The following is a 26,811-nucleotide window of genomic DNA, read 5'->3' as shown; positions in this document are numbered from 1 at the left end:
TTGTAGTGTAGCTTGTCTTTATTTATGCCACAAATATTTCAAAGAAATTACAAAATACTCAAATGGAAAGAACACAGAAACCACAATTTCTGGGTGTCTACTCTGTTCACACTGTGTAATCTCAAGGCAAACTACTCATATATACATTTAGCTTCAAGATACATATAAACGTAGCAAATAAGAATGTACTCTCTGCTCTACCACAGTGAAGTGAAGCACAACTTTGACGACAGTGAACAAGATACACGCAAAACATGGAAGAGCAAAACTCAACTCCAAAGCAAGGTAGGAAGCCAAGGAGTTGGACTTCAAATACACTGCGGAGGCCTAGGGTCTCCTACACACACTGGAGCTGACCAGGTGAGCTTTTCAGGCTGTGGGTTTCCACATGGAAGAATCCCAGTGCTTCACCTGGGGACAAGGGGAGAAAACCAAAATCTAATGAGAAAATGCCTTCAGACTGTTTTCAAGTACAGACTTCAAAGTACTTCACTCTCTTCTTTGGAAATGTGGACAATAGAGAGAGGACAGAAAGAAGGCTTAACTGAACGGTAGGCATCGTGGAGTTGCAAAGAGTCAGATACAACTGAGTGACTGAGCACACACACAGGTATCATGTCCTACCCAAAGGGAGAAGACGCAGGGCAGGAAGGAGCAGGGCATCTGTGTAGGAGCTGGGAACATCAGGAGCACCCAGCAGGAAGGAGCCTGGCTCAGAGGTGAAGAGCCTGCAGTGAGAGCCTGCCCAGGTATCATGTCACTAGCCCCAGGGACACAAATGTCCTTAGCCAAAAAGATAATTGTTCCCATAATGACGAGAATAAACCATACTCACAATAGAAAAATTCAGAAGGTACTATTTTTTTTTTAATAGAACAAAAAGTTTTAAATGACCCAGTCTTTTCTGAAGCTCTTCACCCGCTTTTACACTGAGAAAATACTCAGTAAAATAATTCTTTATCCTGGTATTTTAATTTAAAACTATAGCTGGAGCATGTTCCCATGTACAGTCACTTTTCAATTTTTGTATAATAATATTGCATTAAATGGAGATGGTGCAGTGGTCAAGAATCCGCCTGTCAGCGCAGGAGACGCAAGAGGCTCAGGTTCAGTCCCTGGGTTGGGAAGATGCCCTGGAGGAGGAAATGTCAGACCATTCCAGTATTCTTGCCTGAGATATTCAAGAACAGAGGAGCCTGGTGGGTTCACAGTCCACAGGGTCACAAAGAGTCGGACGTGACTGGGCAATTGAGCAAGCACACAACCTTTCTATTCTTGTGCTTGAAGGTCATGCCTAATGTTTGCTATTGTGAACAGAGAAATGAATATAATCATGGATACACTTTACACAAAATATTTTGTTATTTCCATGGAACCACTGTTCACCAGCTATCTCTGAACCTCTCCCAGAAAAACAAACGCCCAAAGGAATAGAATGGGGCATCCCATAGAACAGTTCTGCTAAGCTTCTTGTTAACCACTGGATCATATCATTGGTCCAAATGTTCATAACACATACATCAAAGAATCACACACTTGCCAGTTGAGCTATCACCAGAAGTGATTTCAAGCCCCAGGCAGTCATAGGACATGGTATTGATGAGCTACAACAGGGAAACAGTTTTGTCTCATGAGTTACTGAATCTACAAGAGTCCCTATAATAAAAGTCTTCTGGATAAGCTGGTGGGAAGAAAAGGAGACACAGAGAGAAAAAGGCTGAGCTCTGTCATTACCAGCTCTGTTACTTTGTCCCCCCTGAGTCTCACTTACCCACTTATAAAATAAAAACCATAATGGTATCTTCCTTTTGGGCTGAGAGTGAACTGACAAAGTGCAGGAAACGTCCAGCACTGACAACTATTACTGTTTATCCCCATCATCATTATTACTATTATCCTTGATAGCTAATGGACCACTCAATGAGTGGTATATGTTAGCATGAGAATCCAATGGAAAACTATCAATAAAAAAAAGTTCACAATCCAGTTTTGAGGGTAGACAGAGACCCCAGACACTTACCATATATGGGCACACCTGAGAACCTGGTCCAAAAATCAATTCACATTGTTTATTCACGTTGTAGAGGAGGCCTGGCAGTTGATGAGGCAAAGGATAGGGTCTATATTCAGGTTCGTTAAGCAAACATTCGCCGTAACCAGTGCTGTGGGAAGCAGAAAAATACAGGTGGTAAGGGCAGTGGATAAGATGTGACTGTCAAAAGTCTCCAAAAGACAGTGAATGTCATTCTGTCATTTTAATGACAGCAAAGGTTGTTCTTTTGTTGTTTTGTTTTTGTTCTATTCTTTTCATCCAAATTTGAGTACAGAAGCTGAAGTTCTACTTTTTGGTGTATACTTGTTTGTGGAACCACTGGCTACACATACAACATGCATGTATGAATGCATGCTCAGTCACTTCAGTTGTGTCCGATTCTGTGACCTCATGGACTGTAGTTCCCCAGGCTCGTCAGTCCATGAGACTCTCCAGGCAAGAATACTGGAGTAAGTTGCCATTTCCCTCTCCATGTATACAACCAGGGGGAAATGTATACCTGCTTCAGCCTTTATCACATTTAAGGGCAATTACTCTGAAATGTTTATTTTTTGTCATCTTTTCCAATAGAGTATAAGCTTCTTAGGGGTAAAAAGCTTGTTTTGGGTGAAAAAAGTTTGTTTTTCACCCAAATATGGGATCCTGTCCATAGCAATCAGTGTTTAGTAAATATTTGCTGATTGAATGGGTAAGTGAATCAATGGCTATAGTCAGAAATGCTTTAGATCATCTGGTTAAAAAAAAAAAAAAACAAAAACAAAAACCCCAGCAACCTGCCAGTTCTTCCATGTTTCTGCAAACACATCTTCTGGAAAATTCACACCCGGTGAGTTCTGATTAACAAGCCCCCTCTTCCCTGTGGTTGGGGAAATATACACCCAGTGACCTTGGGATAATCACTTAACCTTCTGTACATCTGGGAGAGAAGAGCAATAAATCTGTGACACAAGAATATTGTATAAAGTAATTGGATCCTTGAGCATCCTGGTGGGAAACTTTAAAAGCAAAAAAGAAGGAGAATGAGGGAAGGAGATAAAGAGAGACAGAGAGAGGATGTTTTAAATTCAACAACATGGAGGTCTGTGCAACTTTCATGCATCCTGTAATGTTCTTTGGGGATGTCTCACTTCCCTATCTCTTTCCAACCCCAAATTACTAACTTAGAAGCACGTAAATATTTGCCTTCCTTCCTCATGTTATCACATTCATGGTCTCTTCCCCAAGACCTGAACAGATTTTATAGCTTTACCAAGAATGAAGCAACATTTACATATTCTCTTTAAGATCTCAACATTTTCTTCAGCTCAGTCTGCAATCTTCCAGGTGCTGGCGAGGACATGAACTACACAGATGTCAGAGAGTATTTTTCTTTTCCCTCCTCCCAGGAATGTCAACAAAAATAACAACTCAAAAGGAATGCTTGACTCTACGTTTTCTTTCCCACAATGAGTTCACTGCATGTAGGCCAGATACTAGCATGAAGGCTGTACTCAAAGTTCGAGTCTTACTCTAAAAATTCAGTGATATATTTTCGACTGCACTTTGACCACATCCAGGGGTTGGTGTTGAAGTTCAATGTTGGGGCCATGACGTGCTGGGGGCTCTTGATTCCTTCTTCTTTGCACTTATTGTTGTCATCATGAGGCATGTTGAACCTAAGGCCGAGAAGACAATGATAAAAAAAAGTCAATAAATAATAAGGGACTGAGCTGTTATAACTGCTCTGAGAACACAGCTAAGAGAAAAAATTTAACAGACTACTGCATTATGGGTAAGAATCTGAATCCTGGTGAGCAGAACAAAACTTACTAGAGGATTAAAGGTAGAGAGTAGAATAAAACATACTTCTGACTCAACTGAATGTAAAGTAACTTTAATGTAAAAAAAAAAAAAAAAAGAAAAAGATGTGAACTGGGCCATTATTTGGCTTAGTCGTATTTTGTGGAATTGCAGAGGCTCTGCATATGCTGTAGCTGGTGCTAGAATACAGTAGTTGGAATTCCTAACAAGCTGTTAAAGGCCAATTTATAGAGTCAAGAATTTGGCAGGTTATGATAACACTGTTCACATAAAGAGTCACTCAAGTGTCAAAACCTGAAGCCAAAAGCTTTCTAATGAGAGGCTCACGGTGGGTCTTGGCATCTCCTCCTTTTTGGGTCAGGCTGACAGATGCTAAAACCATGTAAGTATACCGTTATAGAGCTATACAAAGTTCGTGCACAATAAAACCCATTAAGGAAAGCTGCAAGCACAGAAACCAGAGGCATGCCAATTCAGTTGGCCTAACTTAGAGGTGGCAAATAGTTTCAAGCTTCACGCCAATGACAACTGATTGGTACTGGCTTCCTGAAAATCTGGGCACAAAAGAATTCTTAAACTAATCCAGGTTCCACCCCAAAAAACGGTTATGATGGAGTGCCAACGTCCTCTTGGGTCTGGGAGGGAACTCAGCAGCAGCATTAACACATATTTGCCATTCTTGGCTTAGAGAAAGGAAGTGGGGGAAAAAAATGACAGGAAGCATTTCTCAATCCAGAAACATCAGTTCTATGACCCACATGCCTTTCTCAGTAAGATAATTATCCACTGGGCAACAACCTCACAAGGGCTCTCCTCTTTGGATGACTATTCCTAATCACAAAACCGATGGATCTGACTAACTTGGCATTTAGAGAGAAATTCCCCTTACTAGTTCATCATTCAACAAGAAGGTCAGACAGAAGTAAATTGACTTGCTTTATATAAAAGTAAAAGCTGGAATAAAAGTCTGTGAGGTCCATCCCAGTAATTTCTCATATTTTATTTCCTTTTTCTCTTAAAACCTTAGGCCCCTCAATAATTGCCAGATGGGAAAACTCCAACTCTCTTGGTTGGACTTAATAGTAATAAATGCTTAAGAGTCTATTTTCTTAAAGGAATGACTGCCCAGGATTCTAAAACCCAGATGCAGATTCAGTGTAACACCTCCATCAACAAATCTAACACAAGAAAAGCTTTCAAACCTTGTTTGTTTCTCTCTGGTGCAAAGGAGCTCATGTTTATTCCCCACACCATCATGACTTGATAAAATCCAGTTTATTTCATCAGGTAAACAGAAAACTTATTTTTTTTTTTTCATTCAAATGTCAAGCACGTTTGTTCATAGCAGGGGTTGTATAACAACCATTCATAGAGCACTTACTAAAAAATAATTACCAAGACTTTTTTAGCATTCACAATGCACTAGCCAGTGTGTTAAATGCATTTGATGTTTTATTTAACTTAACTACTTATTTGACCCAATGAATAGTGTGCTATTACTATTCACATTTTACAGAAGAGGAAATTAGGAAGTAGGAGGTTTAACTATTTGATCAAGGTCACATGGTTATTAAGTGAGCTAGAACTGGAATTTACTTCAGTCTAATATCTCCTGTTTTGGAATATATACAAACTACATTCTCTCCTATGAGGCAAGATGTGGACAATTTTTCAGGAACACTGTGTAAGGATTTCTGTGTTCAGTAGAGACTCAATTACTTCCCCACTTCTTCCTGACTCTTAGATTCTGAGTGTCTATGAAGCTGGTACAAGGAGGCAGGAGCTATTTTTGAAGCATCCAATGATGCTCAACAAATAGAAGGTTGTTTGCTTTTTCCTCTGAGCAGCTCTTGGATTTTATTTTATCAGAAAGTCATGCTCATAACAACTTAACATTTAATTTTGAAAAAGTTAATTAGAAAAATTTGTTAGAGAATATGATAGGAAATTAAAAAAAAAAAAGATTTCCACTTTTCTTAACATAAGAACAAAGTTAACATGAGGAAACAAAGTGCCAAAACAAAAATAATTCATTAACAGGCTAGGAATACACTTTCTGTTTAAGCCACAACTCACATCATTCACCAATTACTTGATTTCTTACTTCCTGACACTTTTGAGATAAGATGTATATGTATTGTTTCCATCTTACAGGAAGGGAAATAGCATATATTTTCCTCAAGTCAAAGGGAATGTTGTAACAATTCAGTCCAGATCTTGGCTATCTGGCTACCTGCTGACTTCTACCCTAGAACTGGTGCTCCAACATCATATGCTCCTATGCCATCATTAGCTACCACGATTTGGCTGGCTACTATAATTTGGTTAACTTAATATCTCTAAGTCAAACACACAGACTTAATAATATCTACCTTGTGGGGATTATAAAGATTAAAGGAGATAATATAAATGAAAGCTCCTGGAAACATGTCAACAGCATAGTTTTTAGAGGGGGAGTTGTCCGTTAACTGCGAATTAAGACTTCTATATGGCATAAATATTTTGTTGTTGCTATTTAAAATTCTTATGTTCCTTAAAATGTCAATTTTATAAACTGGCTGTCTAAAAGAGGTTTATAAACTCTTTTGGGGAAAGGAATTAATAGGAAATTAATTATATTTCTTTACACAGTATATTTTTGTTAGCCCTATTTTGGGAGGAAATGTTAATCTGTTAATCAAATACACCCTTGCCCTTGGAATACATTCTTATCTCTGTAACTCTCCCTGATCCAGGTTCTGGGGCAGGAATAGTTGTCCCATTGAAACGTCACCCTATTCCTCACTATGAAATCTGCATCTTTTATTTAAAGGTCTAAAGTAATTTACTAGGTTTCATGTAAAACAAATAAATGAAAAATCCTCCAAAGATTCTGTTAAAATAAGTATGGGGGAACTGAGTTAAAAACAACACCCGAGCTAAAATCAATACAGGACTTGTCAGAACCTTTACTTCATGGCATTTGGCCTTGGCACTCCAAACATGGCTAGGAAAAAAATTTTAAATCACTGGATTACAACACTCTTATTTCGTCCCATGGCCCATTCTCTTGGAATCAGTGTAAGAGTACCAAACTTTGGGAAATGCTGGTAGAACCAGTAATTTTCAAATCTAGTTCCAAGAAATCCTTGAGTTTCAGGAAGGTATTTGAGAAATCAAGGGACAGAGAGACAGTTGACTAAGAAGGACTCTGATCCATCACAAAGGCTTAATTGAAAGTCATGCCTTTTTTTATTCTGTAAATATTGAGCACCTGATGATATTTCCTTGGAGAATAAAAGGAGTGTGCTCTTCAAATATGCTTGAAAATACATTCATTATATGTGGAACTGGGATAAGAGATTGTGGAGCTGGGATTAGAGATTCCTCTACATATGCATATTGCATTACACCTACCATAGTACACTGCATATAAAGTGCCTTCAAAAAACATTTGGCAAATGAAAGAGTTAGCTTAATAGATGATGTTATCTCTAAAGTAAACATCTGACATGCAGATCATACACAGCTACTTTTGAAAATTGTTTCAAAAAGGTATAACATAAGTAATTTAATTATTGCAGAAAGAAAAGATGGCAGATAAAAAACTAGAATAATTTTGAGTAAATTTATACTGTTTTGCTCCACATTCTAACAAGGCTTTGTCGCTAAAGAACAAAAATGAACAGCCAATTTCACAATGACCAGACACTTAATGATCATAAATAAGAAATGGTTTCTTTCTTCTCTGTATCTTTGTTCATTCTTTCCCCTGAAAGAGGGTCACTTCTGTTCTCAGAGGCTAGTATCTGAAGGTCAAACTTGTATAACCAGAATTAGGAATGATCTGGGTTTGGGAAAATTGTGCAGGCCACAGCAATGTTGGAGGACCGTAATAAACAAAGATATTATGTCAGATAAATTTTCTGGGCTGATATACTCTCTGCTTCAGTGGAAGGGGTAGAAAGACCTCCTTTCTTCCACTTTGAAGTAGGAAAGGAGCATATTAGACCTTGCCTGGTAAACCTGTTCAGCTAAGCCAAAGAGACACATAAACTAAGGTTGAACAGGGTGCACTGCATTTACTCAGCTTTCTGAAGTCAAAGTCATTTCTCCCAACAAGGTTCAAAGCTTTTCAACCCTGAAAACTCAACTATGCCTCGAGAAGTGTCTTACACCTTTTAAAGTCCAGTGAATGCTCACTGATGCGAAGGAACAAAAGTTTTAGGTCACTCCAGATTAAATGAAAATATGGAAAAGAAACATACACATGGCCCAGCTCATGGGCTATTGTAAAAGCTGTACTCAATCCGCTATCTTCACTGATAGAGCAGCTTCTGTATGGGTCACAAATGGTTCCCAGCTCAGCCAGACCTATTAGAAAGGAAAACAAACAAACAAACAAGGATTTACTTTAAAAAGTATCTGTGGCTTGGAAGAAAAGCACGTCATAAAGTGTGGAAGCCAGAGAGGATACGCACAGTGGACTCACCTAATGTATCACATTTGTCATGAGCTCTGCAGATATCCTGTCTGAAAGCAAAGCAGACTTGCTTTAGGGGCTTGACACCCAACAGTAAACATCAATACAAGCAAACACTTCAGCCTTTCAGGTATTCACACCACCACTACTTTAGGGATGGGGAGGGATGACAAAAACCTAGTTAACAGAGCCAAGGGTTTGCAACTCAAAAAATTTATGAATCACTGGCTTACAGACTAAAAACTACATTGAGCCATCTCCTGTCAACCAGGGTGGCCAAGGGCAAATGAAAATCTTTCCATCCAGGATTTTCCTCATACCTTGAAACAAGTGATTCTACTTTCTGAAAAAACATTCTGAGAAGGCTCTAACTGCCTTTCACTTAAGTTTAGTTAAGAATTTGTGGCCATATCAAAGACGGCTGAAGGAAGACACAACTAGGCCAGCATACTTTGCACTGCCTGAGCCACCAGGGAAGCCCAGGCCAGCACACTTCTTTGTTGCCCTGCACAGCGTTTTAAACATTCTCAACTAGAAGCTGCCATTTAAAAACTAGGAGCTTTCACATTAAAAAAAAAAATCCTCATTTCTGGCTTCTTACAGAATCACTAAAGCTGGCAAGACTGTATGTATATCCTGCACAGTCTGAATGGCAGCTGCTCCCTCTACAAGGGCGTTTACTTTCAGGACTGTCTGACACACTTATTGCCTACCTGGTAACTATGGGTTAGTGGTTCTCAACCAGCTGTGATTCTGTCCTCTCCCCCATGTACCCTCAGAGAGCATCTGACAACATCTGGACAACACTGTGGCTGTCACAGTCAGGAGTAGGGAGAGCTGCCAGTATACAACAGGTAGAGACAAAGGATGCTGCCAACCATCCTGCAGGGCACAGGGCAGTCCCCACAACACAAACTATCTGATCCAAAATGTCAACAATGCTAAAGTTGAAAAACTCTGGACTAGGGGCTGGCTATCAGCAATATACAACCTTATCCCATCAACTTGACCAGAAACTAAAAGACTGGAAGGATAAGACATCCATATACCTCGTTACAAGAACCGCTGTATCATGCTGGATTCCACCTGGATGGTTCTTTGAATGCTGCCACTGGCAAAAGTTTTTTAATGTTGTCTGAGCATTAAAAGATATGGAAGGTCCTTCCTAAATACAGACAAGAATTACGGTTGATCCACTGTAATAACACCAATTAGATATGCCATTTAGGACACAGAGAGAAGAAAAAAGAAATAAAACTTTATTACCTGTTCATTATGAATCACAACTAAATTCACAATAACAATATTAATTAAATTTCCAATACTTGGGTCTTTATAGATAGAGGCTACCTGCAACCAAGATAAATTTTTCAAAGTTAATTGTGAATTCTTTGTAAGCAATAAGCAAATCACTTCTTATGCTGGTCTCCACGGCTTTTTATGTTTGATAAACATATGCATTTTGGAGTTCTGAATTTTCATTCAGTCAACAAATACTTCTTAAAAGTCTCTTTGTAAAATGCATAGATGGCAGTTTCAGAGAGTAATAAACACAAACAAGTTTAAATTTCAAGGTGTTTTCCAAGGAAACCACACTGCCATGTAACTTAGCAGTTCTCAGTGCCAAAACACTGGATAATAATTTTTGATCAAGTTGAAGCTGGACTGCCATTTATGCAATCTCACATGGACAATAAGCTTGCTAATACTGCTGGTGTACCAAACATTTATATTCTCCATAATCTGGTAACTTTTTTTCTCTCCATTAATACCGTTAATTCTGAGAGCTATACCCATTGAATGCTTGCTGTAGCCTAGATCCTTGCTAAAAACAGCATATGCCTTTGTATTTAGTCCCCATAGCAACACTCAAACTAGGTATGTCCATAATCTTTGCTCAGCAAATGAGAAAAATGAGGCTCAGAGAAGTTAAGTGACTTGTCCAAGACTAAACAGAGAGTGGTAAACAGCAGAGTTGGAATTCTCAAGCAAGATCAATTTGACCTTAAGTCCATGCTTGTCATTAAAATTCTTGACAGATCTGAATTTATGGGGCAGAAATGGAGTTGAGTCTGTAAAAGGCATGACTAGGTTTTTCTTTCCCTCCACCAGAATAGGAGAGGGCTGGGGCAAATGGGACTGAACTTGAGGAAGGGGGTGAGGGAGAGTGGGGGGAAGAGGCAAGTGGGTAGGGGGATGAGGAACATAGCGGAGTGATTCACAGCACAGGTGAAATCACAGGGGACGCACTAGGAGAACACAAGGCCGTTGAGAGGAAAGAGGAGACACTAAACGGATATTCCCAAAGGGCAGCTGTTCATATGCATTTGGGGAAGGTAATACAAGTAGACTTCCATTCAAATAAACTAGGGTCAATCTATTAATAGGAATGCTAGCCTGAGGCTTAAAATGAATGAAGGCAGAGCATAGGAACTATTATGGGACAATCTCCAATATTTCAAGAAAACAGGAATATGTAAAACCATATTACATATGCTCCATCTCTGAAAAAAAATACAGCCATACATGTTTGCTTAAGAAGTGTCCAGAGCTGCACTGTCCAACATGGTGGCCACTTGCCAAGTGGTCACTGAACAACTGAAATGTGGCTTGTCTGAACTGAGATGTGCTCTGAGTGTGCAGGCCATACTGGGCTTTAAAGTCTTAATATGGAGAAAAACTCATCTCATTAATATTTTTGAAATAACACTGAGATATAAAACAAAATACACGATTAAAATTAATTTTGCCTATTTCTTTTGTGTGTGTGTGGCTAACAAAATTTTAAATTACATTCACCTATATTTTTAAACATGGCTCGCATCATGTTTCTATTGGGCAGTGCTGGTTAGAAACATGGGCAAATAAACTTGCCACATAGGTGGCCTCTGGGAGACTGGGTAGGGGAAAGCACTTAGGCTTTTCCCCTAGTCTTTGGATCTGCTTGATCTGTTTTTCTGTCATGCAAATTTATTACTTTTTCAATTCAAAATGGGAGCAGAAAAACTCAAAATTCAAGTGAGAGATTCCTAAGCCTCACCCCAAAATTACTTAATTAAAAATCCTGGGGGCAGGGGATAGAGACATTTTACAAAGCTCCACCAGTGACTCTGATTCACAACCAGCGCCCAAATGTCTTGCTGGTGACCCACACCTGGCTGTGCCCATTCACACGTCAAAGGGCACTGATCTGGAGACGTGGGCAGGCTGAAGATCACATGCAGTCTCTCAGCTACTTTACTGGCTTTACACGGTCATGGACAAGCAACCCAACTCCTGTGAGATTCAGTTTTCTTATCAACCAAATAGGAACGACAATCTACCTAGCGGAGTTGCCAGGAGGATTAGAAATGATGCCTTTTAAGTAAAAAGTACACTGTCTAATGCAGAATAAACACTCACTATTTATACTCATTATTGTCACTGTCAAGAGCAGCCAATGAATAATCTTATGTTCTCTTCAGTCACTTGCCTGAATCGGTGAAATGACAGACCTGAATGATCCTCCAAAGCACTGGGTAGAAACCCATTGCCAAAGGCACATTTAGAAACATAAATCACCTACTTTTGAATATACTTACAATTGACATTAAAGTTAAAATATAATGTTGAAGGTTTGCTCCATGGTATAAAACCATTCTGTTGTCTGCTACCACCATCACTTCTACAAACCGTGGATAGGATAAAAAACGTTTTGTTCTTCTGTGGGTCCCCTTCTCCCGTGTGCTGTCTGTTTTGCTACCATTGGCAGGAAGCGTGCTTGTGGTTAAGCTGCTACTTAACACAGCCATGTCATCAGCCAGGCTACTCCTCCCTCTCCATTTTCTTGTCCTCGTTTTCCTCTTGTCCTTACTGTGACTATTTCTATGTTCTGTAACAAATCAGATGGCATGCATTATATTTCGAGCCACATATATTTCATACTAAGAATTTAATTTGACAGGTCTTAAAATGATGTCTCTGTAGTCAAATTACATACAAAAATCAAATTGTGCATGCTATGGACTCTCCAGGTAAAACTCAATCTGTGCTCTCATTTAAATGACTAAAGACTTGAAATCAGCCTTCCTGTAAGCTTCTGTGTGTGTCTTAATCGCTCAGTCATGTCCGACTCTTTGCGACTCCATGGACTGTAGCCCACCAGGCTCCTTTGTCCATGGGATTCTCCAGGCAAGAATACTGGAGTGGACTGCCAGTGGATTGCCAGCTTCTCCAAGGAAACTTCCATAAATGCTCACTTAAATTATTAGAAAAGCAGGCCTGAGTTTAGGGGAAACAATTGCTTACTCTCTTCATTTAGTAACGAAAGTCTGACTGGGGTTTAAGTGGTTTGTATTCATTGTTCTTTGTTATTCATAGAGTAAGGGCCAACAAGGCAGCTATAGAGCTCTAGAGAATGGAAATGGAGATGCTTCATGTACACCACTTTTCATATTCAATGAGATACAGTGTAAAGGGGCCTAAGCAGCGCGCAAGGTAATAGACAGTACAAAGAACTACTGAAAATGCATAACAGGGTTTATTCTATTACCATATTCAATCACTGTAATACATGAAATATAAGAATAGAATCACTGCTGTTCAATGCCTACAAAGTTTTAATTATTACAGGGCTCAGTTAAGGAAGTAGATTATACTCAGAGAGTATGAATAGGTATTTGAGACTGTGATATGTAATACCAGATGGGCTCTCCTCATTTCTGATTCTAGCATAGGTACCGCTTGGATTCTACACAATCTTGCAGCTCAAAGTGTGGTCCATGGACCAGCAACATCTGCAACCCCTGGAAGCTTGTTAGAAATATAAACTCTCAGGCCCTGCTCTAGACCTGATAAATCAAAATCCACATTTTAACAAGATCTCTAAGCGATTCATATTCATGTTACAGTTTTGACAAGTACTAGTTCTGAACCTGGTTTGAGGCTTGTGTTGCTGGTGAAAATACTCAGTCATCAACCACACAATAAACAAAATAAGCATAAAAGTGCCTGCTAAAATATGCTTTCAGTAAAAGCAGAACTTAATCAGTTATCTTGCCAATCAAATCATAAATGTGTTTCAAAGCTTTAACGCCACTAATCTGTAGTCCAAATAGGCAACAGAATTGCACAACTAAGAAATATGCTTTCCTAAAACACAATTAATAGAATTTATTACACCAGTAATAACAAGTTAAAGTTTTAGTCCTTTCATATTTGAGGGGCTCAAATATTTAACCATTATAAGCTATTTCTAAAACAATCAATTAGGCCAGCATGTGTATTTTGCCTAAGTAGAGTGTTTTAGTGGCTGTTAAAACAGCGATATCAGTCCAAACTGTCAAACAAGTTATATGTTGTATAGCTATAGATAATGTGACCAGCCCTAAGCCTGGTACATAGTAGGATTCTACATTAGACTACTTTTCTTCCAGTCTCTCTCTCAAGAATATTCACATATGTATGTGTGTGTGCTCAGTTGCTTAGATGTGTCCAGTTCTTTTTGACCCCATGGACTGTAGCCCGCCAGACTCCTCTGTCCATGGAATTCTCCAGGCAAAAATACTGGAGTGAGTTGCCATTTCCTCCTCCAGGGGATTTTCCCCAACCCAGGGATTGAATCTGCATCTCATTTGTCTCCTACATCAGCAGGTAGATTCCTTTACCACTGAGCCACCTGGGAAGTCCCATTCATATATGTATATCCATGCCATATAGGTACTTAGGCTGTCATTCCAATTTTAATTCACCAGTGATTATAAATAAATATTAATCAAGCACCTACTACCTGCCAGATATTGAACTAGGCCCTTTGACATGTTATCTTGTAATTCTCAGACAGAGAAAATTACATCTACTGTACAGATGAGAAAAGTAAGTCTCAGAGAGATTAAGCAACTTGTCCAATGTCACATATAGGGTGTGGTGGTACCAGGATTCAGGCATGGATTTGATCAACACCCTAAACAGTGCTCTTTCTATCACATAACACTACTTAAGAGTTAGGAACTGAAATAGGCTCATGATTTCGTTGCGTTTCTAAACTGAGCCCATACTGGAAAACAGTATCTGGTGCACATTTTCACAAACACTAGCTTTATATAACAGGTGTATGGAAGCCACATTGAAAACTGGATGTTAGTTTGTACTGTATTTCAGATTCCTCTTCTCTGTCAAGTATCTTAAACTGGAAGGTTACATTTTTGATTTCTTTCTTTCTTAATGTGTGTGTGTGCTGGTCATTCAGTCATGTCTGACTCTTTTCGACCCCATGGACTGTAATGCACCAGGCACCTCTGTCCATGGCATTCTCCAGGCAAGGATACAGGAGTAAATTGCCATGCCCTTCTCCAGGAGATCTTCCCGGCCCAGGGATCGAACCCAGGTCTCCCATATTGCAGGTGGATTCTTTACTGTTTGAGGCATTAAAACATAGCTATAAATGTTCTTCCAAGTCATGCTTTAGCTGCATCCCATACATTTTGATATGTTGTGTCTTCATTTTCATTTATCTCAAAGTACTTTCCAACTTCTTTGATTATTCAGGAGTGTGCTATTTACTTTCCAAATATATTTGAGTTTCCCATTTTTTCTGTTATTGATTTCCAGTTTCATTTTACTTTAGTCAGAGAAGATACTCTGCATTACTTCTATGATTTTAAATTTATTGATACATTTTATAGCTTTGCATATGGTTTAGTCTGGAGAATGTTCTATGTGTACTTCAGAATAATGTGTGCTCTGAAGTAGAGTGTTCTACACACATCTGTTAGGTATATAGTTGGTTTACAGTGTTGTTCAAGTTTTCTATTTATTCGTTAATCTTCTGCTTAGCTAGTCTATCTACTACTGAAAGTAGTATTGAAGTTTCCAACTATTACTGTTGAATCTTTTATTTATCTCTTCATTTCTGTCAGTTTTTGCCTCGCACATTTTGGTGCTCTGATATGAGATGCATATTTGCTAAATATTTCTAATGAATGGACTCTTTCACCACTATAAAACATTTTGATAAACCTTATTATATCAGTAAAGTGAAGTAAGCCTGTCACAAAAGCCAATAAATTATATGATTCCAGTCATATGAAATTTTCAGAACAGGCAACTCTCTAAAGACAAAAGTAGCTCAGTTGCTAAGTGCTGGAGGCAGGGTGAGGACCTTGGCTAGGGAGCTGATAGCTAATGGGCACAGGGTTTCTTTTTCAAGTAATAAAAATGTTCTGTTATTGACTGTGATGGTGGATGCACATAACTGTGAGCACACTGAAAATCATGGGACACTTTAAATGGATGCATAGTATGGTATGTGAATTATATCTCAATAAAGCTGTGAAGAAAAGAAAATATATTACTTAGTTTGTGAAAAGCAAATAATCTTTACTGTCTTCCATTAATACTTTGACTTAAAAGATTTATTTAGAGAGAAGTATAATTGCAGCAAGAAAAATACTGAGGAAATACTATATAGACTTCACTCTTTCGACCACATAGAAGAATCACCTCTAAGAGAATCATCAGGGGGTACTTGGGCATGGGAAAACCTGAGAATAAATCAGGCATTAATTGCAAAAAAAGTACACTGAAGTAGCAAAGTTGAAAAAATTAAGACATTAATCACTAAAAGGGATTTCTAACAAAGAACAGAAATAATGGAGAATAACTCATGCAAATCCTAATACACCTAGAAGACATTTCATTCACAATTAATCTTTGTATCAAAGAAACAATTTAGTATGCTATATATGGTATAAAAATCCAGGAATAAAATTATGTCTTCAGAATCAAAGACAACACCTTCTATTACATACTTTCCCAGTCTTTTACCTATCTGACCTTTTATCTTAATGAGTTAAAATATTTATTGACCTAATTAGCCCAACTAATTTCTACCACATTAATCATTTTAGCAGGCAGTTTTGAATTTGGCTTTACAAAGAGTAGGAGCTTTAAAGATTCAAACATTCACTATGACTACAAATGCAAGAACATTTTTACTGAGAATGGAAAAACCAGACACCTTAACTGCTATATCTGCTCAACTCTCTTGCCTCTGAATAGAAACTGTTAATATCAGAGAACGATTTTCACCAAGGGACACACACTGCTAGGATAAAAAGAAAGTCATTCACATTTCTCTTTAGTGACCTGATAGCATAATGGAATAAGCTTAGTATTTCAAATTTGCAATGTCACTTTGCTAACAGTTTTATTAGAATGAGCTACATAATGAAATTTCACCCTGGTAGAAAGCACGGTATAAATGATCAGTGTATTTTTGCTCTTCATTTCACCCACATAAAGTTTTACATTTATTATCACTTTTTAATAAGATATAATTTTATACTATAAAATTCATATTTTCAAAGTATACAGTTCAATGTTTTTTGGAATATTTATAGAGCTGTGTAATCATTTCTATTACCTAATTTTAGAATACTTATATTGCCAAAAGAAGAGACACTGTACCCATCAAGTTATCACTCCTCATTCTTCCTCTTCCCCTCAGTCTTTGGCAATCATTAACCTATATTTCGTTATCTATGGATGTGCATTTAATACAAATGGAGTCATGTTCTTTATGTCTGGCTTCTTTCACTTAGCATAATGTTTTCAAGGTTCATCCATGCTGTAACTTGTATCAGCACTCTTATTACTTTTTGTTGCCATCTAGTATTCTACTATATAGATGTACCATCTTTTGTTCTTCATTCATTCATTAATGGGCATTTGGGTTCTACAATTCAACTGAATAATGTTGCCTTAAACAAGCATGTACAATTTCTTTCTGTGACTACGATTGGACTTCTCTCTAGGGAGAATGATTGTTTTTTTTTAAAAAAACAATCTTCTGGCTTAAAAATAATTCTAAAGACAAGTTGTTTGTACCCTTAAATGATCTTTTCTGAATCACTTCTCTTTGCCTTAGTTTTGTGACCTCTTCAATGGGTATATAAATAGTTGTTTACACCCTTAAGGGTATTTTGAGACTTAAATAAGAAAGTATATAGAATTACAAACTGAATTTTAAAATCTTATTTTTTTGCATCTATTTTGTGCAAAGCACTGGCCAAGTAAGTTAAAATAAATAACAACAAAACAGAAATAAAACTTGGGAAGGATCCTTAAAAACAAAGTATCATAAAAACTTAAGATAGTATCAATATTAAAAAACATGACAGCTAAAAAAAAAATTTGTTTATTTACTGGCAAAAATGTTTTAAATGAGCTTCATTTCACATTGCCATGCCATAAAACGCATATGACATTACTAAACAACTGGAATTATTTTAGAAAATAACATCCAGGCCTGGTTATTCTGAGTTAGTTACTCACTGAGTGCTTCCCACCCACTAGGGCTGAGCTAAGGAGATTCGAATGTTAACATTAACAGCTGGGAAGTTAATCATTGCTCTCTATGTTTATAAGGTTTATCAAAATTTAACTGAATCTTCCTTGAGGCACTGAGCCACCTTGTGACCTCGTGGTCTAAGTGGCCAGGGGAATCACAGCACAGGACCAAAGGGAAGGCTGGAGTGCCAGGATTTTAGCAGGTCCCCTTTCTGCTTCTCCAGGACTTGACAGCTAGAAGCAAGTGGACAGGAGTCCACAGAGGTTCCACACCTGAATTCTGGAGCCAGACCAGCCCTGGTTCATGGTCCTGCCTTAGCATGACTCTAGCTGCCCCTTCTTGGGCAATTTCCTACCTTAAAGGTTCAGTTTTCTCATCCATAAAAAGAGGATACTAATAGCACACACTAGGGGTAACTGTAACTGTTGGGTAACTGTGACGGTTAAAAGAGGTAATACGAAAAATGCCTGTTGCACAGAATGTGGCTCATAGGAAAGCTCCATTTAATACTTAGTGTGATAGGAATTATTAGTTGTTATTGCTTTACTAGTACTATGCAAAACAGCCCCTCTTTATAAATTAGAATGTTGACATCAGAGTTTCTCAAACAAAACAATTCTATTTTTGGAAGAGTCTTCTAAAGGAAAGGAAGGAGGGAGAGGAGGAAGGAAGGAAAGTCGTAAAGACCAGCCCCCTGTTCCTTTGGAACTTGCAATCTAGGTAAGAGGCACATGCAGACTGACGTGGGAAGACCTAGTCTGAGATGGAAACAAATGCCACAAACACTTCCACCTCTCAATTGGCTCCAGAGACTGATAGCATACAACAAACAAAAAGTGGAAGCTGAGGGCAGCTCCCGCCCTCTGTTCTAGTCATGTTTAAGATCTACCCTCAAAGAGTTATTCAGTGAAACCGCCGGAGAGAGACTTGATGAGACAGGAACCACGGTCTACTGGGATCAGAGGAAGATGGGTAAACAAGCACAATGCAGGGAAGAAAGAGATAAAACATAAAAATAGCCATAAAACCAATGAATGTTCTAATATAAAGAACAATGTGTTTCCAGAAACTAGATGGAGAAGGAACTAAGGGAAGGAATTGTTCTGTGTATATAAATTTCTAAAGCGTATGAATGAAAATCATCAAGACTTAATTTTTTTTAAGGGTACTCAGTTTGACAGCCTGAAAAACAACAGTGAATTCCTAGATACTCTAGAGAGTCACATACCCAAACGTGTCCCATTTCTCTGGACGAACTGTTAGTTTTGGGGTGGGGCGGGGGCAGGGTGGGGGAATGGCAAGCCCAGTCCAACATCTAACAGTGCTCCACACACAGGGCTAGGGGGACAAGGGTGCAAAGGGCAGTGGCGGGAGAGATTTCCCTTTTGGCTGGCCAGAACCTTTATGGACAATGTTTCCCCAGTAGCAGTTTATGGAACGTTAGTCCCAGAAGATATTTCCCAAAACAAGCCAAGTGGGTTTGCAAAATACTTTATACAGCATTTACAACTGGGACTTTTTCCATACACATTAGCATTTTAAGAGCTCTGAGAAGTCTTGCAGAAAAGAAACCAGTCTATGTTTTGTTCATCCATGGAATCAGGAAAATTATGGGATCTGGGCCAATTTATGAGCGGACTGAAAGTCCTTGGAAATAGAACGAGATGAAGAGGAGTGTACTAACAGACTTTACTTTCGGGGAGAGAAGGAGATGCCATTGGGAGAAAACAATTAGAAGCTTCTTGCAGTTCAAGGGGCTGTGATGAGTGGTTGGTGGTGGGTGATGGGAGGCATATCTGAGGGTCATCACACCACCTTCCAAGGGCTGGGTGCCTCCTCTATACTGGGGAGGTAAATTTGTTGACTCAGGTGCAGAAGCTGAGATTCTTGCCCCAAAGGCCCTGCTGCATCCTCCCATATTCAGCATCCCCCAGCTCCTTCAACTACATGCAGTACTACTACACTGACTACCCTGTTAACAATAATCCTGGCTCATATTTGCTTTAAGCTTTCCACCATGCCGAGCATTAGTGAAAGCACTTTATGTGGACTAACCTGATTGCTCCTCACAGCACCACATGTGGCAAATCCTATTAGCTCCATTTCATAAATGATCAAACTGAGGCACCCTTGAAATAACTTCAGGAAATATTTAAAACACATCTATTTGAAATAGCACAATGATGAACATACTCGGGCCTGTATTTTATAGGTCTTAGAGTTTGTTTGGATTTGCTATTAATATCCTGAAATAGATCCTAGGGAAATGTTGGTTTTGACTCATTGCATCTCTAAGCAGTAACGGGAGATGGGCCCTTCTGCCCAGCGGGGTCCCAGCTATCTACAGTCACCATGCACTGTCTGTAGCCTGCTTCCAATGGTTGTTTCACAGGCCTGTTTGTGACAGGACGTGGATCTTCCAGGCCAGTGGTCTCCAGGAGAAATAAAATGTGAGCCCCACATGGAAGATAAGTATTTCCAGTAACCACATGTTAAAGAGTCAAAAGAAACAGATGAAATTAATTTTAATGATATATTCTACTTAACCTAATACATCTAAAAATACTGGGCTGGCCAAAAAGTTCATTCAGGTTTTCCACACCATCTTACAGAAAAACCCGAACAAATCTTTTGGCCAACCCAATATTATCCTTTCAACAGCCATTTCAAGGGCTCCGGAGCCACATGGAGCTATTGGCTATGGTACAGACTGGTACATTTAGGCATTAAGTGTTTGCAGTGTGAATACAGGAGGCACCGTGATGTGCTGCTAAGAGTTTGGGAGTCAGAGAAACCTATATTGAAATCTTAGTTTCTGCGCATTCCATCTGGGACCTTGGGCAGGTCACTGAAGCCCTCTGGGCCTCAGTTTCCTCATCTGTGAGATGGAAATGATGATGATTCTTCCTTACCAGGGCAGTGGGAAGGGTTGAATCACTCAATATACAGGAAAAGTGCTGAAATAGAGCCTGGTGCAGAGTTAAGCGCTGGTGGCGGCAACTCATTACTAAGGTTGAGCAGCCTTTTAGGGCTGCTAGAATAAAGGGGCTCCTGCTAAAACATTTCTGTGTAGTTCCTGGTGGCCCTGTAATGCCCACGGTGGGTCTAGGTATGGCTCCCATATCACAGACTAAAAGGCACTTGGGCTGGAGTCCTTTAAAAAGGCTTCTAAACAACTCCTAGCGAGCATATCTCCCACATTCCTTTGATACACCAGTCTCCCAGTTTCCAGGCAACTGAGGACAAGTTTAGACTAGGCCTGCAGTGGAAACCCTTCATCATGATGTCCATGTTCTGGCCACCACGGTCCTGAGTGCTGTAAGGACACTCTGCACTCTGATCACAGCGTGAGCTCACCAGGGGCCCTCCCGGCCACAGGCCACCGGCCCGCAGCACCCCAGCCTGGCTCATATGCTCAGCTGCTATATATTCAGCGCTTGCTGTGACAACTTAATCCCTTAAGTGATTCAAAACCTAATATCCTTCTCTATAGTCTTGATATAACTTTTTAAATGCTCTCATTAGCTTATTCATAGTTATCATTACACTTAAAATAAACCCAGTGGCACTTCCAAAATCCCATTTGAGTTGCACCTCTGAACATCCTCTTTCCAGGCACCATGCATTGATTTATATTTTATTTTTATATTTTCCCTGATTTACAGCCTGGAAAGAATATAGGAAGGAAGAGGCCTATGTTTGTTCAGGGCTCATTTTTCCATTCACTTTGGCTCCAAGATTATGAATCCCTTCAAAATTCAGAGCCTCAATCCTCTTATCCACAAAGACAGAGATGAGAAGTTCTCTAAAGTTCATTCCAATATTGAAAACTGATGAGTTCTCGTATTTAATAAGATAAAAGTGAGAAATGCTGAAAATGAAGTCCTAAGATTCAAAAACTGCAAAACCCAACAGTCTCCTCTCTTGGCCACTCAGAGAGGATATGAAAAAAAATAACCAACGATACACAGGGTGGGCACATAGAAGGAGACAAAATAACTGCAATGGAGAGAGACCAAGAGAAAAGAAGAGTGCTATGCGTGATGTTAAAAAATATCAAGGAAGAGACCATATATGTATCTCCATTTCTCACTGCAAAGTGCTTATTTTGGAACTGCTAACATAGGTGACAGTTTCTAAAAACCATTTCTATTCTCTAATTTGACTTGTTTCACTGGAATAGCATCAAATGTCAGGATTAGGACACAGGCTTAAAAGAAAAAAACAAAACAAAAAACTAGCTCATAATCAAGTTACCTTTCTAAAACCATTATACTGCCCACAAAGCACAGAATAGGAACTTTGCGGGAAAATGGAGTCATGTCTCCCATTCCTGTTTCCCCCAAAATATGTGGTCATACACAGCTGAATCTTACACTGCTAACTTCTTCTATGTGTGTCTCTGCCTCACTGTCCTCTGGCTTTCTCTCCTGTGTGCACATAATGTGAAGTAGAACACAGTTGCATTCCTAGGAATTCAGGGTTTCCTTTGTAAATGTTTTCATCCATTAGGCAAGAGGAACCTATTCCTATCATTAACTACACGGGCTTGAAATTGAAAGTTGTGTTTCTAGATATCAGCTAGAAAGAAACACAACAATGTCCCTTTCCATTGGCAGAGACAATGGCTTTGAATAACCAGACTTAAAGAAGTCTTTCTGAGTCCATCTCTCTGCACCTGTGTCTTGAACAAACCCTATACTGCACTGTCTACTATGCTTTCCTGCAGTGTCATCCCGTGACAGCAAGAAATCCACGGAGCGTGAAATGTTTGCAATGAAATAAGGAAGACATATATGAAATAAGGGTCTGCAAATGAAAATGAAAAGACAAGCTATAGTCTCGGACAAAGTATTTGCAAACTATATATCTGATAAAGGGCTTATATGAGAATGTATAGAGTACTCTTCACTTCACTAACACAAAAACAGATGTTCCAGTTTTTTGTTTTTTTTTTTTTAAGGAATGAATTTGAACAGACACTTCACCATAGACAATACACAGACAGCAAATAAGCACATCATTAGTCATTAGGGAAATGCAAATTAAAACTGCAATGGGATACCATTACACATCTACCAGAATGGGTAAAATTAAAAAACAAAATCAGCCAAATAAAATATTGCCCATACCAAAGTGCTGGTGAAGATGCAGCAGAACTTTTATACCCTGCCATTGGGACTACAAAATGGTACAGTCACCTTGAAAAGCAGATGGGCAATTTCTTATAAAGTTAAACATATGCTTACCATATAACTCAGATATCTCACTTCTAGGTATTTATGCAACTGAAAACATATGTTCACCCTGAAATCTGCATGAAAATTTTTAGAGGTTTCATTTTTAATTGCCAAACTTTATCCCTCAACTGGGTAATAAACAAATCAAGGTCTACCCATACAGTGAAAAACTATTCAGCAATACAAAGGGATGAATTACTGATGCAGGCAACAGTGTGTATGAACCTCAAATGACCATGGTTAACGATTCTAGTGATATGACATTCTGGAGAAGGCCAAACTAGAGAGACAGAAAATAGGAGGCTGCTGCAAAGCACAGCAGGAATCATTCTCTATCTTGATTGTGATAATGGTTACCTGACTGTATGCCAAAACTTGAAAAATTGTACACTGAAAAAGATGAATGTTTTCTGAGTATAAATAATACCTTAATAGAAAAAAGAAATGAAAAAAATACTAGAATATATTATATATACATATGTAGTATATATATATAATATACTTTCCAATATAATGGAAAATAAAAATATTTGTAAAAAAAATTAAAATCTTAGCAGGAAAATTCTGAGGTCTATCCCATTAATTTAAACTTTTCTCACACATCACAGGCCAAGTGCATTCCTAACACCCTACCCTAACTCTAATGTCATGTGAGAGATGGGGAACTGATAAAAAAGGAAGCATTTTACCAACATTTGCCACTCATTTATTTTTACTCCTTCTCAAAGTCCACAGCCCACAAGTATACAACCACTGTATTTTGAATTTCCTCCTGCTCCTTTCTGTGACATGCAAAAAGCTCTGTACTTACTAATGATTCGGGGTTGTACAGCATTTCCATGCAGAAGTCTAGTCCAGAAACAAGCAGACTCTGCTGCTGCTGCTGCTAAGTCACGTCAGTCGTGTCCAACTCTGTGTGACCCCACAGACGGCAGTCCACCAAGCTCCCGTCCCTGGGACTCTCCAGGCAAGAACACTGGAGTGGGCTGCCATTTCCTTCTCCAGTGCGTGAAAGTGAAGTCGCTCAGTCGTGTCCGACTCTTTGAGACCCCATGGACTGTAGCCTACCAGGCTCCTCCGTCCATGGGATTCTCCAGGCAAGAGTACTGGAGTGGGGTGCCATTGCCTTCTCCCAAGCAGACTCTAGTTACCCACAAATAGAACCCACAAAGATTCTATAATAATCTAATTATCTAACTAATAATCTATCTATCTATCTAACTTTGGCAGATACAAAGTTCAAGAATTTAAACCTCCAATTACATCTCAATAAAGACGCAAGAAACAAAAATTTTAAACCTCAACTATATGGGTAAATAGCACTTTATTAAATGAATGGGTTTAGATGAAGAAAACCCTTGTAAAAAGAGAACCATGAGCTTCTCCGATGTCTTACTCCAAAAAGACAGCTGCTCGGGTGAAGGTCTGAAAGCCTCAAATCCACCCCAAGCACCTCCCGTGGCCATCAGCCTGCACATCCGATGGCTGCCCTCTGTCCCAGGTTTCTGTCGTTTCTTACATTGTTTCTGTCGTTTCTTACATTCTTTCTTTAGAGGACATGCATCTTAACTGTTTCAGGGGTTTCCTGGGAAGATGAACAAACTAGCAAGTATCTGTCTGACCCTTTTCCTTGGCAGTGAATGGGCTTTTGCAGAAAGGAAAATAACTGAGATCTGATGACAGGTGACAGGGAAAGGTCCAGATTTGGGACCAAAGGTGAAATGGTCCACCCTCGGGCCAACTCTGAATCTAGAAGTTTATCAAAAGGGCTTGTAGGAGGGGACAGGAAAGTGTGTCATACATCACGGAGACCTTATTTCACATCCAAACCTAACCTGCCATTTCACATTCCCAACTGCAAACTGGCTCTTCTGGGTTTCAGAACACACATGAGTGAAATTCTTGAATGGGAGATAAGGTAGTCTCAGTAAATATTGTAACCTGAGGATCTATTGGTCAGTTTTTAAAAAAGGGGGGGAGGAGGTTTTCAGGAGACTCCAGACAAAGGGTCAGGAAAACAACCTAACACACTACCTTTTGTGCTCAAGGAAATTACTCTGACAAGTGGCTCATTCCCGGTGGCTTTCTTCTGGCTGTGTTCTAGGTTTAGGGGCTGACCCTGCTCTTTCAAACTGTTGCAGATGCACCCTAATCTAAGGGTAATAAAGAAGAGTCAAAGAGTAAAAGAAATGGAAAAGAAAAGAAGAGTCACAGGGAGCAAAACTAAAACTAGAAAGAAAACAGTGATTGTTAACAATGGCAATGACAACAAAGTGACAAGTTCCTTAAGAGACCTAACAACCAACTGCAGTGTGTGGACCTCGATTAGAACATCATCCGAACAAATGGACTGTAAGAAGGCACTTGGGAGACCACCACGAAAATGCCGACACAGACACTATTCAGATGATACGGAGTAATTACTATTGATTCTGTTCACCATGACAAACACTGTCACAGGTATGTTAGAAAATGTATCTTCATTTTTCGGAGACATATATTAGAGTATTTAGAAAATGACATGATACTTAGGTTTACTTTAACAAAAAGGAAAAATAAGAAGCAAATATGGGGAAAAAACTTTCTCATCATTAAATGTAGATGGTACATACTGGTGGTTCCTTTTACTTCTGCCTGTACTTTTCTTGAAGATGTTCATAATAAAATGTTTTTTAAAAAACATGATGAAAAATTTTTAAAAATTAGATGAGAACAGGTCCTGTATTAGAAGTTTCTTTTTTACTACCCTTTGCCAATTTTATTGGCGTGCTGCACTATTAGTCCTAATGCTAAAACAAAATAAAAGCAATATTTTAATATAAATGCTACAAGGAATATAAAACTGAGAAAACAAGCTCAAGAATTCAATTATTTAAAACAGTACTTTTCTAGTAATTTACAGAGGATTTTAGAAGTCATTGCTGTCATTGACTATTTAATAGACATAAGGTCCATCAAAGAATTTAAAAAAGGGGGGAAAGGCGTATAAAGATGGATGAGGAAAAAAAGAGGTAAATGAAAAGAAATTAAGCCAAAACAATAAACCCCAACCGGTAAAATCCATCTTTAAAGACTCCAATAGACCTCGGGTTTGAGGGTCAGCTGTTTCCTGTTTACACAAGTTCGTTCATGTCTCTTTGAGTTCAGTTTTTTCATTTGTAAAATGGGAATAACTGACACATCTTCCTCCTGGGAAGCTGTTATAGAACTAAATGAAAAAACCCACAATGTGCTTTCACATTGACCAGCACATGGTCCCTTCAGTGTGGCCTGTTCTTAGGTTAAAAGGCTGAGGGGAACAGATCTAAGGAGAGAAAAAGGCTGTGGGAAAGTGGTGGCAGGCTGGCCTCTCACACAAATCACTAATTAACCAACAACCACAGGGGACTTCCCTGGCAGTCCAGTGGTTAAGACTTTGCCTTTCAATACAGCACTTGCAGGATCAATCCCTGTTCAGGAAGCTAGGATCCCACATGCCTCTCAGCCAAAAAACCAAAACATAAAACAGAAGCAATACTGCAACAAAGTCAATAAAAACTTTAAAAATACTAAACACACACACACACACACACACAACACCAGACAGGCCTAGGGCCAGGCAGAAGTAGGAGGTCAACCAAAGCTTCTGTCACTGCCTGGAACCCTCAAGCTGTCCCAGAATTGTTTACTTGAAGACCCCTTCTGCGGTCTGTTCCTTACCTCTGTCTCTCACTCCATTTGGGCCCAACTCACAGGGCAGCTAATCTAATCAGCTAATCTATGCTAAATTATTAATGGGATACATGAGGTTAATGTGTAACAAGTATATACTTCAACAGAAGCAAGATGGAGACACAGGTTTCGTGAGTCATCAGAACCTTAGTGGGAACTTCAGGCAGCAGGCAATCCTCCTCCATAACAAATCAGATTCTAGGAATGCATTTAAAAA

General features: G+C 39.0%; 1 protein-coding gene across 1 annotated transcript in view; it reads right to left on the bottom strand.

The window, feature by feature from the left end:
* The window catches only part of ADAMTS9 (ADAM metallopeptidase with thrombospondin type 1 motif 9), a 163,727-nt gene that overhangs the window by 124,169 nt on the left and 12,747 nt on the right, over positions 1–26,811 (bottom strand). Inside the window, exons 4-10 of the mRNA XM_020882915.2 lie at positions 11,897–12,186; positions 9,582–9,665; positions 9,365–9,480; positions 8,325–8,365; positions 8,101–8,206; positions 3,562–3,708; positions 2,021–2,162 (exon numbers count right to left, since the gene is read on the bottom strand). Coding sequence (XP_020738574.2) covers positions 2,021–2,162; positions 3,562–3,708; positions 8,101–8,206; positions 8,325–8,365; positions 9,365–9,480; positions 9,582–9,665; positions 11,897–12,186 — 926 coding nt within the window. The remainder of the gene's footprint in view (positions 1–2,020; positions 2,163–3,561; positions 3,709–8,100; positions 8,207–8,324; positions 8,366–9,364; positions 9,481–9,581; positions 9,666–11,896; positions 12,187–26,811) is intronic.

Source organism: Odocoileus virginianus, chromosome 26 (genome assembly GCF_023699985.2).
Source record: "Odocoileus virginianus isolate 20LAN1187 ecotype Illinois chromosome 26, Ovbor_1.2, whole genome shotgun sequence".
In the NCBI taxonomy this organism is placed as follows: Eukaryota; Metazoa; Chordata; class Mammalia; order Artiodactyla; family Cervidae; genus Odocoileus; species Odocoileus virginianus.
The sequence above is the reverse complement of the archived record's forward strand: the minus strand, read 5'-3'. Positions and strand labels throughout refer to the sequence as shown.